Source organism: Paroedura picta, chromosome 2 (assembly GCF_049243985.1).
Source record: "Paroedura picta isolate Pp20150507F chromosome 2, Ppicta_v3.0, whole genome shotgun sequence".
NCBI classification, from domain to species: Eukaryota; Metazoa; Chordata; class Lepidosauria; order Squamata; family Gekkonidae; genus Paroedura; species Paroedura picta.
Window position 1 is genome coordinate 157,679,562 of NC_135370.1, and position 13,295 is coordinate 157,692,856.

The following is a 13,295-nucleotide window of genomic DNA, read 5'->3' on the forward strand; positions in this document are numbered from 1 at the left end:
AAGCTCAGGACTTTCTCATTTCCCCCTTCATCAGCAGTTCTGCAAGACGCAGCACAGCGGCTTATCTGGCATGGATTGCATTCCTATCAGGAATCCGGAGGGGAAATGGTCTAATTTGCAGAAGTGAAAGCCCAACATTGCATTTCATCATCAGTTGAACCTTCCTCAAGGGTTAGAATGTATACTGTGGCTAAGTGTCTCGCCACACAACCCCACACACTGTTGTCGGTGTCCATCCCTCGCCCCAGATGTTTTCTGCTTCTCGCTAGTGGCAAAGAACAATTATGAGTCTGGGATTTCCTTTTAGCTCAACAAACACTCTCCTACATCACCGTATTTCACAGTGTGCAGGGCAAGCTGACGGAAGTGTGTGCGGGGAGGAGGGGACAAAGCATGTTTGCACACATTCACCCATCCACCTGCTTCCAGCAAACAGTCCCAAAGATGACCCATGACACACTAAGGACATATTGCACTGTGGGTGGAGGAAGGAGAGGCATGTATTCCACTCTCAACTCCCTGGAGAAAGGGCAGGATACTAATGCAAGAGTCAGTCCGGTCAATACAGCTGAGGAATTCCAATAACTTCCTCTGCCAGGGCCGCTCCCAATATCCCTCCTGCCTCAGAGCTGCCTGAAACTTAACAGATTAAGGAATGACGGCACACAAAAAGCATCTGCCTTTGCAGGGTTTCCCTTATCCAGGCGTCTCATTAAAACGATGCTTGTGTGCCAGCTCTATGACAATCAGCACGTTACAGTGGTTAGAGTGCTGGACTAGGAGACTCCAGTTTGAGTGCACGGAAAGAGAACCTCTGAACTACAAACTGAGGGGAAGGGGACAGCAGAACCACTGCATTCAATGTGCTCGTGCCCAGCAACAGAACCCACTGCCGCCCAACTAGTGCCTACTAGCAGAACCCTGTGCTAACAAACAACTAGTGCCCAGCAACACAACCCGGTGCCCCACTGTGGCAAAGGCCAACTTGTCAGGCACAGAATCATGCCACACCACCCAGGATTATACTTCTGTGCTGCAGCCCTGTTGAGCTGGCCTTTGCCACAATGGGGCACTGGATTCTGCTGCTGACCACTGGGCACTAGTACACTCATTGATGGCAGTCAATCTACTGTCCATGAAGGAACGCCCCCTCCCCATCAGTTTCTACTCCAGAGGTTCTCAGATGTGAGTGTGGTCCTGTTAGGGTGGCCCTGCCGCAGTGGCACTGCTTCTGCTGGGCACACTGCACTGGTCCTCCTGTTGGGCTGGCCTTGCAAAAATGCCCCCTTGGCCTTCACTGCAAACATTATCTGGGACATTCTGCAGGGCTTGTAAGGCCTTGCTGTTTTTCCTGCATAAGAAATGATGGAGGATGGGGGCGTCTTCTTTGGGTGCCCATAAAATTGGACACCCTGGTCCAATCCTTTTGAAATTTGGGGGTTCTTTTGAGGGGAGGCTCTAGCAACGACACTAAAAATGTGGGGCTTCAACCTCAGCCCCCATTCCCCCCAGACCACTGAACAGAGAGGCAGGCTGCACAGGTTATAATAGAGCCAAACTGATTTGGGAAACCCAAATCTTGCCAAACCCAAATCCCTGTATCAATAATGGGATTTAGGTGATTCGGTATATCAACCTGAATCAAAGATAAGCTGATTTTTGCTGAATCAACCTGAATCTCACACACACAGATTTGGGGGGGGGGGGGTGCGTGTGCACATCCCTACTGTAATATCACTAGCCAATTGCAGCTGGAGGTATTTTCCCTCTTAAAACCAAAAAGGTTTTAAACTGTCCCTCTGAACCGCTCATGTTTTTAAAGGTCACAAAGTGAAGAAGGCAGGGATCCCCTGCCCAAGGGGATCGTCATGTTGCCTCGTGGTAGGGCTGTCCCCATTGCAAGCAAACGCAAGAGCCACACAAATACATAACATGCAAAGAACTCAGGATGGAAAAAAGAAATTTTTTTTCAAGCTCACCCTTTGGGCAGAGAAGGACGAGAAAGGATTGGAAAGCGTGGAAAGGAAAGAATGAGGAAAGATTTCTGAGAGCCTTCCTCAGGCGGAGAGTCTGGGGAGTCTCTGAAGACAAGGTACATACAGACAAGAAGACGACAATGAAATAGTCCATTCCAAAGAAAGGATGCTTGAACTCCACAGAGGAATCTCTTGAGAGGTCACCCGGTGGGCTTTAGAGCGGCTTTCTCCCTGCTGTAAGAGCCCGTGACCTCCTCATTCCCCAATCTCTACAGGGTAAGGGTTCTGTTAGTGTATGATGGGATGAGAAGTCTTGAGGACTTTGGAGTCAACTTGCATGAGCCAGGAGGCACTCACAAACTTCTTGCTATCAAGTGACTAATCCTCATAGTGTGACAGAAAAGGAACCACATGCCTTAAAGACGAACTTGCCTTAAAGACGAACTTGTGCCATCAAGTTGCAATCAGCTCATGGTGACCCCAACCACAGAGTGTTCAAAGCAATAGATAAGTGAAGTTGACCTTTCTGAGTAGCAACCCCAGGCTTCCTTGGCAGTCTCCCATGGACCATGGGCTCCTAAGCCCGGATGAGCTCCAACCAAACTAGGCTATTTGGGCTGCTGCCTTAAAGAAACCAGCAGATAAAATCACAGCATGGTGGCTGTGATTAGACAGCCTCTAATCTGGACAAGTGGGTTTGATTTTCTATCCCTCCACATACAGCCAGCTTGGTGACCTTGGGCTAGCTAGTCTCTTAGGGCTGTACTTGCAGAACAGTTCTCTTAGACAGCTCTTGCCGTCCCACCTACCTCACAGGGTGTCTGTTGTGGGAGAAGAAGGGAAAGGTGTTTGTAAGCCACTTTGGGACTCCTTCAGGTAGTGAAAAGTGGGGTATAAAAAACCCCAGCTTCTTCCTCCAGATCCCAGATCCATATTTCTTCCCGATCTCACAAATTCTAAGCCCAGTTTCTGTATAAGAAAGAGTGTTATTTGTGTGTTAACAGGCTGACTCGGTATTTTTGCATAATGTAGCAGAATATCACAAAGCAAAACATGCAACATATTCACGTGATGTCACTTAGTATGACAGTGAGCATGCAAAATCAGAGAGGGGGAGACAGGGAGATTAATGACATGTTACCAGGAGCTATTCTTTTGCACACTTTTTTCCTATAATTTTTCTGTGTAAATATGATGGAAATTATTTTTTTTCCATTGTATCTGAAGAAGTGAGCTTTGGCTCACAAAAGCTCATGCTGGAATAAAGATTGCTTGTCCTTCAGGGGCCATCAAACCTCTGCTTTGTTCTTTTACAAACTGAACTGAAAGTATCTTTAAAAATTGGAACAGACAAGGGACAGAGACCGACCAATATGGGTACCAGTGGATACTAATGACCAGATTCACAAAAGGAATGCTATATAGTAACAACTCCTGCTTACTACAAATGAAGCACTGCATGACATAGAGACGGCATGAACTGGTCTTACGCTGACCACTGGTCTATCAAAGTTAGCACTGCCTACCCTGACCAGCAGCAGCTCTCTGGGGTCTCAGGTAGATATCTTTCACATCACCTACTCCCTAATACTGTTTTTAAAAACCCAACCTGGAGATACTGCAACTTGAACCCAAGACCTTTAACTTGTAAAGTAAATGCCTTATCAACAAGCCATGTGCCCTTCCCATGTGTATTCCATCAAATGATAGCGTTTAGGATCCTTGGTGTCTTCCCCATTCCTCATAAATAAATTGTATGTTATATTGTTCCTCCATGTTTTCATGCATTCATTGCTATGACAGACATGGAAATCCAAGCTTTCGCAAGAACTGGTTGACAAACAAGGGCTAAGCACTGTGTCTTGGGCAAAATTAACTACTTCTTTGCTTTGTGTCACATCCGTTAATCATACCTACCTAATGCTTATGTTTCAAAGCAAGCAATGCAGAATTATGAACACACTAGCAAGAAAGCCCATTGCAACTAGGAATGCAATGGGCGCTAGGACCCAGAGGACACCAGCAGGCACAGATCTCTCTCTCTCTCTCTCCTTGCAGTAGGAGCCATGGAAGGTTTATGGTTTGGCAGGGCTCTCCGTGTCTCTATGTCTCTCTAACACATGCTGGCTCCTACAGCATCTGAGAGCAAAGTGGCTAGCGTCCAGGGAGGGAGGGTGGGAGCTGTACGTGCAGTGCCAATCAGGGTGCGGCCAACATTGGTGATTGGCCCTATTCCAAGCCAGGACACTCTCCACCCCCAGGGCTGTTTTACAAATATTAAGAAGAACACAAATATTAAGAGGAACAATGGATAAGGATGTGTAGACTCAGTGCAATGTTATAAGTTGCTGAAGGTGAATGATATGTAAGCAAGCACTGATGTTTCACCAATATTTGTTTTAATGAAATAAAAGGCCCTGGGAGCCACAGTTGCTTGTAGGAGTATCAAAAGGGACCTGAACCTGCAGCAATAGTTTCTGTGGCAACATCAGACTGTTGACATGACAATTCCCAATAAGACACTTGACAACAATGTTTGAAGTATCCCTAGATTAGTCATCAGAGTGGAACACTGTGTGGATGATAAAAAGCAGACAACGGGGCCACCTGCAGACAAAGTAGGGATCTACCCATGGGACTCTCTGGACACACAGAGAACCATGACTTTGAAAATTAATCAAAAGAAAAACCAAAACTTTAAAAAATATCCTGATGAGTACTAAATATGCACCAGAAAGGCAGAATGTTGAGAAAATTGAGTGTTAACCGAAGGGAAGGAAGGAGAAATTAGCCTTTTCAAGCCCATGAGTGTTGATAGAATGCTTAAAGGGGAGGAATGGTGAGAGATTTCCAAATGGTTCTAGAACTCCTGTAATTTCTTACAAGGCCCTGGTTTTGTTCTGTTTTTACGATTGGATGCTGCTGCTGAAGCTGGCACTACTGTTGAAAGTACAGAGCTCAAGATGTGAGGAGTCAGTGTGAAAATTCATGGGTCTCTTCATGATTGGAGAGAAAGCTATTCAAACTGTGATGCTGTGGAACGACGGCTTATGAGCAGCCAATTTGGAAAGAAAACCAAGCAAACATTCCCCCCTCCCTTCACCAATTCAATCCAAAGAGATAATCGGAAATCTAAACATTTTGGAAACACAGAGTTGCAAGAGACTTATTTTTAGACTCAAAGATACAAAAAGATACACAGTGCTGTACAAAAAAAAGGGCAACACTTCTTGACAAGAATTTACAAAATATAAAGTTTATCCAATGGTTTCAAAGCGCAAACTTAACATGACAATTCTACAAAAGTGTTGTATAACTGTAGTAATGCCACTGCACCTACCTCATAGTCCTTCACAGGTTCCAGGGGATATTACTCTGCAATAAAATCATGAAGGTCACTATTAGGACATGAGTATTTCCTAGAGGTCTCTAGGCACTTGTGCAGTGGTAAGTTTTCCGTTGGGGTCCACTGAGGAAGCAGGCTTTCCCTGTTCCTCTTTTGGATTTTGGATTCCCAGCAGCATCCCTACAGTTATACAACACTTTTGTAGAATTGCAACGTTGTGTTTGTGCTCTTAAAGCACTTTCTCTACATTGTGTGCATCCTTGTCAAGAAGTATTGTCATCACACAGCGGCTTTCCCTGATTCTTAGACTCAGCAGCAGAAGTTCTGAGGCTCCAGTTTTGAACATTTAAGTGACCCGCAGTCTCAGAAACACCTTCTAGAGAAGAAAAAGGAAATCTAATTATTTAAGCGATCTCCTCCAGCACTAAATTAAAGGATACAACAATGTTTAGAATGAATACAGTGAAAGAAGACTGTGATACTTACAGGCTACACTTATTTAGTCTATAAAATTTGTGCCTGGCCACACACATCCGCCACACATATTTTGCAGTTTCCATGTCTTCCTATCAAACAAAAGAGATGCATATAAGACTATATGTGTACATGGATCCTTATCCAACGAGGTTTAAATTACTTCCCTACTGGCTGAACACATGGAGCTGAGTCAGACCTCAGCCGAGTGACTGGCAGCCGCTCTCCAGGCATCTCAAGGAGAGGACCTTCACATGACTTATTACCTGATCCTTTTTTAACTGAAGGCATCAGAGACCAAACCTGGAACCTTCTGCAAATAAAGCAGATGCTCTCCCAGGGAGCCATGTTTTCTGTCCATTCCTGAGCTGATAGGATAGGCCATGATGTGGGCTCAATCTGAACAACCTCCCTGCAGAGGAGGGCTGAGGCTCATTAGCAGAGCACAGCAGAGGTTTACCAGCAGAGGCTGGACTTGGAATATAGCGCTCACTCCTTAAAAAAATAAATAAATTGCAGATTTTGAAAAAGAACAAACAAAGGGTTTGGAAGACCTTCCCTAGAAATAAAAACAGAAGAGTTTTTGGAGTTTTTCCATTTAGGGGGGAAAAGATGCTGGGGGAAAGAGAAGAGACACAGGGCAGAGATTATGTCCGGCCCGGAGAAAGTTTGGACAGAGAACTTTTTCTGCCTCTCCTACAATAAGGCAACTTGTGGGGGATCCAATAAAAATGATTCACTTTAGACTCAGGACAGGCACAATTTTTTAAAAATCACATAATGCATAATTAACTTGTTGCCACAGGATGTGTCAATCACCACCAGTTCTGATACCTTTAAAAGAGGATTCAACCTGGAGGAGAGGTCAACCAATGGCTATTAGGCACTAAGTACTATTATATGGGCCAGTATCCTTCTGCATGTGGGCATGGGACTCAGGACAGCAGGAGGCAATGCTGTGGCTTTCCCACAGGCCTTCCATAGAACTTGGTCAGCCACTTTGGGAAACAGGGTGCTGAACTAGATGGGCCAACGGATCTGATCCATCAGGACTCCTATGTCAAGCAGAGGGTATGCAAGTGGGGAAATGACTATCACCCCATCAGAAGTACCTGCCCTGCCTCCGGCTAGTTACCTACCCATCTACCAATGGACCTTTTGGACAGCGCCTGCATGATACACAAGCTACACCTAGGAGAATCCGTCACGTTCTTTGTATGTGTCTCTGCACATACGATTTTAGGCACATATGTTGAGGCCTCCTGCACATGAGAATGTCCAGCAAGGTCACAGCTTGGGACCATTGTGCACAGCCTCTCCTCAGAGTAAAGGTTGCCTGAACTGAGCACACAAGCAGTGATTATAACGCATCCTGGTTATGACATGCAATATGAAAACTGCAAAAGACAAAACCACCCTATCTTTGGAAGCTAACAAAGGATGGCTGTTTATGCCCAGTTGTGACCAACTCCTCTGACAAATGGAGCACAAGTTAAGTTCAAACCCTGAAATTTTACTTCACATGGCTAGAGTTATGTACATCCTTAAGTCTCAGTGGTCACTTCTGCCTTGATCTACAGAGCAAGGGAACAGACAGAACTACTACCTTTAGAGGCAGACGGGAAATTTGGCTCGATTCAAGCCAGAGTGAAATCTATAGATCCATTAAGGATGTGCCATATGCTCTTGCTTGTGCCAGCTCATACACCTGGCCCACATAGGCTACCATATCCTATTGGTAGATTCAAGTGGGAAGTCATGTTAGTCTGGAGCAGGAGAACAAATTTAGAGTCCCGTGGTCTTAGACGTGCCACTGTACTCTAAATATATCCTACTGGTGTTCGTCGTGCCAAAATTGCACATATGCAATATGGACCAATTAATGGGAACAGGTAACTGAGAAAAAACAAACACAAATCCCTACAAGATATATTATTCCAAGGGAAATGTAAATGAAGCACATATCTGGGCCACGCAACATTAAGGCTGATGCACCAGAAGATATGGAAAATAAACTTTCAGATCAATTGGATAGAAATATCTATTCCTGGTTTTAAGGAAATCACAAATAAACGGTATTGCTGCATCTTACCTAATTTAAAGGGAATGGCTAAAATGTCACTTTCTAGACATAAAATCTGAATACTGTATGAATTCTGATTTTTTTCCCTTTTAACATCATTACTTGAAAATACAGAAAAATCAAGACTCACTCACAGTTTGGAACTGGATCGTCTCTTCTTTGTTTGCCAGCTCTAGTGCAAAAAAGGACTTGTTGTGGGACATATTAGCGATGTCATGCCACCTACAGGGGGGGAAAGGTGAGACAGCAATGCAAACTCAAAACTTCGCAAAGTGTGGCATTGTAGCTACATGGACCTAAAAAGGAATATGAATTTGCCATACAGTTTACTGTAGATCTGGGGGGGGGGGGGGACTAAGTCTTCAGGGAGGGTATAAGTAGCTCTGCATTATTTTCTCTCCAGGCACATAATAATCTGTCTGGATTCTCTTGCACATACAGAGAGTCATAAGAGTTCAACCAACCAACCAGATGATTAGACACCTGCAGAGAATGGACAAAGGCCAGTAAGTAATAATCTGCTATGCAAAGCTAACAACTGGTAAGGCACATTGCAAGCCAACGGGGCAAAAACAGCCTCATATTTATATGAAGCCATATATTCCACAATTCAACGGTAATGACTGGGGAAGGCACTGGCAAACCACCCCGTATTGAGTCTGCCATGAAAACGCTAGAGGGTGTCACCCCAAGGGTCAGGCATGACTCGGTGCTTGCACAGGGGATACCTTTACCGTTACCTTTATTCCACAATTCAACAATGCTATGCATTTACTTACAGGTAGCATCTTTAAGTAAGGCATTATTATGTTACAAATATAATAATTGATCTTCCTTTTATTATAAATCATGCATCATCTTACAAGTCAATCCCATACAGCGTTACCATGTGTTTTTATAGGCCACTTACTCCCTCCAAAGCATTGATAGCTTAAATATTAAGCCCTATCTTCTACAAATATTCCTTACATGGAGACACCTTGGCAGACTGCACCGTGCCATGATTGGGACTGACCTCTGGGACTTTCACCCAATCCCTTTGTTTACCTTACGGTGACTCTTAGTTTATACTCCGTCCTGATGGAGCAGCACATTCTTACCTCAGTCAAATCAACGTCAGGTTCTTGAGAGCATAAGCAAGAAAACATCACTTGAAAAACACTTCCGTATATGGGAATTAAACACACCTAAATATAACAGGAGGGCGGCCGTTTTTGTGCTTCACGAAGATTCCATCGAGACAGGCTCCAATGAATATATCACTTCCTTGGCTGTCCTGGATAAGGACCAGAAATAATGAAAACACTTGAATGTGTTCCCTTTCAAGAGGGCAGCAACTTCAGGACTGCAAAGTCGCAGCAGTTTCTGTACACTTAAATGGTCATACCTTTGTTTCCAACCCCAGTAAACTCCCTTCACCCTGCTGCACGCATATAAGAACCGAAGGACCGCCTGTTCCCATACAAACCTACCTGACTATTGCATTTATCTTTTGAGGCCCTGCTCTGAGTACTTCCAACATCAGACAAAAAAAGGGAATTTAAAAGAGTATTAATTCTGAGAGTCAACAGATCTTTATTTAATATAGATTTAACTCAACATCAAGAAAACAAAGATCATGGTATCCGGCCCTCTCAATTCATGGCAAATAGATGGGGAAGAAATGGAGGCAGTGACAGATTTTATTTTCCTGGGCTCCAAGATCACTGCAGATGGGGACTGCAGCAAAGAAATTAAAAGACACTTGCTCCTGGGGAGGAAAGCTATGGCAAATCTAGACAGCATCCTAAAAAGCAGAGACATCACCCTGCCAACAAAAGTGCGTTTAGTCAAGGCTATGGTATTCCCAGTTGCAATGTATGGCTGCGAAAGTTGGACCATAAGGAAGGCCGAGCGTCAAAGAATTGAGGCTTTTGAACTCTGGTGCTGGAGAAGACTCTTGCGAGTCCCTTGGACTGCAAGGCGAACAAACCAGTCAGTCCTATAGGAGATCAGCCCTGACTGCTCTTTAGAAGGCCAGATCCTGAAGATGAAACTCAAATACTTTGGCCACCTCATGAGAAGGAAGGACTCCCTGGAGAAGAGCCTAATGCTGGGAGTGATCGAGGGCAAAAGAAGAAGGGGACGACAGAGAATGAGGTGGCTGGATGGAGTCACTGAAGCAGTAGGTGCAAACTTAAATGGACTCTGGAGAATGGTAGAGGACAGGAAGGCCTGGAGGATCATTGTCCATGGGGTCGCGATGGGTCGGACACGACTTCGCACATAACAACAACAAAATCCCCGCCCACAGTCTTTGATCTACACGTGTGTCTTGTCAGTTCAGCACTTTCTATAAAAATATTCAAACATCTCAGAACTGTACACAGAAAGCCAAAAGGTCTTAAATTCATGCTGGCAACTTAAACAGTTCCACGGGGCCTGCAAAAGGGAGCTCCTCCACCAGGTATTTGGTTGAGGTCGACCTGACCCACCACTTCCCAAGGGCCCTCCCCCTGAGCCTCCCTCCTATGGCACCCACTGCAGTTCCGCCCAACCCACTGGGCTATCAGTATGCGTTAATTTAATGTTTTCTACAGTATTCTATTGTTCTACAATGTTTTTTGCAGTATTATTGTTAAACTGAGTTATCTATATCATTTTTGTTTTATGTGAACTGCCCTGAGTCTTCAGGGAGGGTATAATATATTTATTTATAATAAAATCAATCAATCAATAATTTTTTTAACAGTAAGTACACTTGTGGTTTTGCAAAGTAATGTCTATGATTTCCCTTAAATTAACCTCACCTTTGCAGGATAGCTCTCTTCACCGTAACCTTCCATTCTCTCAACCTCTTGCATGTATAACATCTCTGCATCAGGAGGCATGAGACCTCTTCAAAAACAACAACAGAAGATTAAATTGCTAGCTTTGAGGGCAGATTAGGCAGCATATTTAGCCATGAAGTTCCACTTTTTTTTTTTTTTTTTTGGTATGTTTCTCACCATGCCCAAAGACACACTTCAACTGCAAAGGTATAGCTGTAGAAATGCAATTCTTCTCCAAATAAAGTACAGAGGTGACCACTGTCTGCCTTATGGCTGTGCCATGGTCATAAACAGCTCCAGGATAGTGCCCAAAGATATAAAGAGTCAAGATTTCATTTATCTGCAAAGTTGTTTTCTGGCTAATTTTTCCAATTAAGAAATTTTCGGTACCTCCCTCCCAAATGTTTGTTGTCTTCTGACATGAGGGACGACACCAAAAATGAACAGATCCTTGGAACCATGACTAACCAATCAAGTTCCAGCTTCCTGAACAAGTGCTCCCTACCTTACTTGGTAGTAAAGTTGACTGGCAACAGAGGTTAAAGCAAACCATGGCTTCCCTTCAACCACAGTCAGGGGGGCAGTTGAAGCGGGTTTTAGGCATGGGAAATGTGGTTCAGTCTCAACCATGACTAATTTTAGTGCTAAAGAATGGGGTAGCATGGTTAAACAGGGGAGGGAGGGAATGTTCAGAAGAAGAAGAAGAAGAAGAAGAAGAGTGGTTTCTTATATGCCACTTTTCTCTACCCGAAGGCGTCTCAGTCACCTTCCCTTTCCTCTTCCCACAACAGACACCCTGTGGGGTGGGTGAGGCTGAGAGAGCCCTGATATTACTGCTTGTTCAGAACAGCTTTATCAGTGCTGTGACTAACCCAAGGTCACCCAGCAGGCTGCATGTGGGGGAGTGCAGAATTGAACCCAGCTTGCCGGATTAGATGTCTGCACTCCTAACCACTATACCAAGTTGGCTTTCAGAGATGATGTCCAGATCTACTAAACACAGAACGAGGTTTGCATTTGTCTCAAGCCAATTCTTTATTGAATGAAGAAGAAGCAACAAAACATCAGTGTTCACTTAGTAACATTCAATCCAGAAGCAGTGTCAGAATGGAAAAACCATTACCTGTACTTCTGATGGAGTAAGGCTACTTTCTGGGTTGCTTCTTCCAGAATTTTCTCATCTTGCAACCAACCCTAAAGAAAAAGCAGGGATCATTCAAGATTACTCTCAAATTTATGCAATTGTAATTTGCATAACAGAGAAGTGAATGATATAAGCCACTTTGGGACCTCACTAGGGAGAAAAGTAGGATATGAATGAAGTAACATTAAATCAAAGCTGTCATCAGTAAACTATGTATCAGTAAGCCATAGGTTTTCCAAAATGATGGGCCACTCCCTACGAGATAGGCCCTCAGCCAGTAATAGCTGGGCCCTAAGCCAGTAACTTAGTTCCTATTGGGATGGAGCCCTCAGCCAAGAAGGGCTGATAACGACCAACTCTCTCCCCCCAACTTCCTGCTGCCCTTGGAACATGCTGAGCGGAGATGGAGCCAGCCCCAGTGAGTAGCTCAGGCGTGGAAGGAGAAGCAGCAGCAGCAACAGCGGCAGCAGCAGAAGCAAAGCCAGCCCCAGTGAGTAGCTCGGCCCTGGAATGGGGGAGAGAAGCAAAGCCTGCCCTAATGAGTTTCCCTGGTGTAGAAGTTGGGGGAGGGGAGAAGCACAGCCTGCCTCAATGAGTTTCCCTGGTGTAGAGGTTGGGGTGGGGGAGAAACAAAGCCTGCCCCACTGACTTGCCCTAGTATAGAAGTTGGGGGAAGGGAGAAGCAAAGCCCACCCCAGTGAATTGCCATGGTGTACAAGCTTGGGGGGGGGGGGGGAAGCAGGCATTGCCCCAGTGAGTTGCTGTGGTATAGACATTGGGGAAGAGGGAAGCAGAGCCAGTTTGGTGTAGTGTTTAGAAGTGTTCTAATTAGAAGACTTTTAATCTGGCATGCCAGGCTCGATTCTGCACTCCCCCACATGCAGCCAGCTGGGTGACCTTGGGCTCCCCACGGCACTGATAAAACTGTTCTGACCGAGCAGTGATATCAGGGCTCTCTCAGCCTCACCCACCTCACAGGGTGTCTGTTGTGGGGAGAGGAAACGGAAGGCGATTGTAAGCCACTTTGAGCCTCCTTCGGGTAGGGAAAAGTGGCATATAAGAACCAGCTCTTCTTCTTCTTCTATCATTGAGTTGCTCTCAACCAGCCCTTCTCTCCAGGGAACTGACCTCTGCAGTCTAATGAAGAGCTGTCATTCTGGGGGATGCCCAGGTCCCCCCTGGAGGCTGGCATCTCTGGACCTCTGTGGGGCACAAGGCCGCAGTCCCCCGTCCCAAGGAGTCCAGCTAGGTGTAGTGGCTAGGATTGCGGACTTCTAATCTTGCTAGCCAGGTTTGATCCCACGCGCCCCCACATGAAACCAGCTGGGTGACCTTGGGCTCCCCAGAGCACCAAGAAAGCTGATCTGATGAGCAGTAATATCAGGGCTCTCTCAGCCTCACCCACCTCACAGGGTGTCTGTTGTGGGGAGAGGAAAGGGAAGGTGACTGTAAACCGCTTTGA

The 13,295-nt window shown here is 45.2% G+C and overlaps 1 protein-coding gene across 6 annotated transcripts in view; it reads right to left on the minus strand.

Moving 5' to 3' along the window:
- Nucleotides 1–13,295, minus strand: part of PTPN21 (protein tyrosine phosphatase non-receptor type 21) — an 80,822-nt gene that overhangs the window by 26,542 nt on the left and 40,985 nt on the right. For 4 of the 6 annotated variants that reach the window (XR_013228556.1, XM_077323427.1, XM_077323425.1 and 1 more), the window contains 6 exons: nt 11,813–11,883; nt 10,669–10,756; nt 9,067–9,155; nt 8,014–8,101; nt 5,809–5,888; nt 1,980–2,081 (listed from right to left, as the gene is read on the minus strand). Coding sequence is in view for 5 of the 6 variants with exons in the window: in XM_077323427.1 (XP_077179542.1) it covers nt 1,980–2,081; nt 5,809–5,888; nt 8,014–8,101; nt 9,067–9,155; nt 10,669–10,756; nt 11,813–11,883 (518 nt within the window). In the remaining variant the exon portion in view is untranslated. The remainder of the gene's footprint in view (nt 1–1,979; nt 2,082–5,808; nt 5,889–8,013; nt 8,102–9,066; nt 9,156–10,668; nt 10,757–11,812; nt 11,884–13,295) is intronic. The other 2 variants (XM_077323429.1, XM_077323428.1) reach the window with 1 other exon arrangement.